Here is a 1,321-nt window from a genome sequence, read left to right as displayed (position 1 = left end):
CCCGCGCCAGCCCCCCTCTCCTCCCCGCGCGCCGGCCCCCCTCTCCGCCCCCCGCGCTGTGAGGTGTACATCTCTGCCTGCATCACCTCTGTATTCTCTGCAGTATGGCCGCCTCTTCATGGAGACGTTCCTCAAGGTGGGCATGCCGCTCCTGGACTGCAGCTTTAAGAAACACAAGGTAAGATGGAGGCCGACGCGCTCCCGTCACACCTCCGGACTCAGCTGCGTGTATCTGACACGTGACTTGTATGTTACAGGACATTGTACAAAACCTGCTGAAGATCTTGCAGATGTGCACCCGGCAGCTTCACCACATGTGTGGTCACTCCAAGGTACGTGTGCAGTCACTCCGAGCTACACGCGTGTCTCCTCTGATGCTGGCCGAGCCCTCCGTGGTCTGTTGTGATCCTGGTGGTGTCATCGGAGTCTCCTCCAGCCCCGGGGGGCCCCGTGCTCTGGCCTCTTCCCCCGATACCCCAGAGAATGATGGAACCTTCCGGAGGCCTTAGAACCATCTCTGACCCGGTTCCTCTGGGAAAGGCTGATTCTGGGGCCCTGCCGTCACCTCACAATTACAAGGGCCCTTATTGATGCGGCGTGCACTGCATGTGGAGGATCGGCCTGATGTCTCCAGCCTCGGGTCTTCCAGACCTTCCCCATACACGCTTTCCTCTTCCTGAAAGGTCCCGGGCCCCACCTGAGTGTGCAGAAGGACTTTTCCCCCCTCCAGAGGGCAATATACCCGGGATGCCACTTACCCCTCCAAAATCCAGCCGGCTCCTCCCTTGTCAGGTATCTGCCGGTCACCTGCGGGGGAGGGTATCAATGGACCCGCAATAAGTGGTCTTTGAGGTCATCAGACACGGGGTCTCCCTTCATTGTCCGGTGCTGGGGGGACCTTTTCTTCTCGCCCCTCCTCAGCCATTGTCTGTTGTGGAGTTGGTTCCTATCATGTTTGCTCCGGGCCCCGGGTACTTCGGACCCTCAGCTGACAAGGCCCCTCCCCCCTTTTTCTAGGGGTTTTCCTTCCTCGGCTGACTTCTGGTCTTCCCTCCTATGTCCATGTCTCCTGGGATGGGAGTCCTTCCTGCTGTGGTCTGGCCTGGACATTGGCCTCTCACACATTGAAGCCCCTCCCCCCAGGTAGCCTCTTATTACAGAGGAGAGCTTCAGGTTTGTATGGCTCAGTCTTTGGGCAGCAGGCCAAGCTCAGAGGAGGGCCCCCGCGTCTGTCCAGATGATCGGCACACTAGTCTCCAGGTATCCCCAGACATGCATTGGGAACCCCTTACTGACTTCGGGGGGGGGGGGGGGGTCCTGT

At 59.5% G+C, this 1,321-nt stretch overlaps 1 protein-coding gene across 1 annotated transcript in view; it reads left to right on the top strand.

Moving 5' to 3' along the window:
- The window catches only part of FANCD2 (Fanconi anemia complementation group D2), an 11,426-nt gene that overhangs the window by 5,181 nt on the left and 4,924 nt on the right, over window positions 1-1,321 (top strand). The window contains exons 7-8 of the mRNA XM_018575326.1: window positions 104-178; window positions 258-332. Of these exons, the coding sequence (XP_018430828.1) occupies window positions 104-178; window positions 258-332 (150 nt within the window). The remainder of the gene's footprint in view (window positions 1-103; window positions 179-257; window positions 333-1,321) is intronic.

Source organism: Nanorana parkeri, unplaced genomic scaffold (assembly GCF_000935625.1).
Source record: "Nanorana parkeri isolate BGI_ZX_2015 unplaced genomic scaffold, ASM93562v1 scaffold3789, whole genome shotgun sequence".
Classification (NCBI taxonomy): Eukaryota; Metazoa; Chordata; class Amphibia; order Anura; family Dicroglossidae; genus Nanorana; species Nanorana parkeri.
This window is presented reverse-complemented; position numbering and strand designations above follow the sequence as displayed.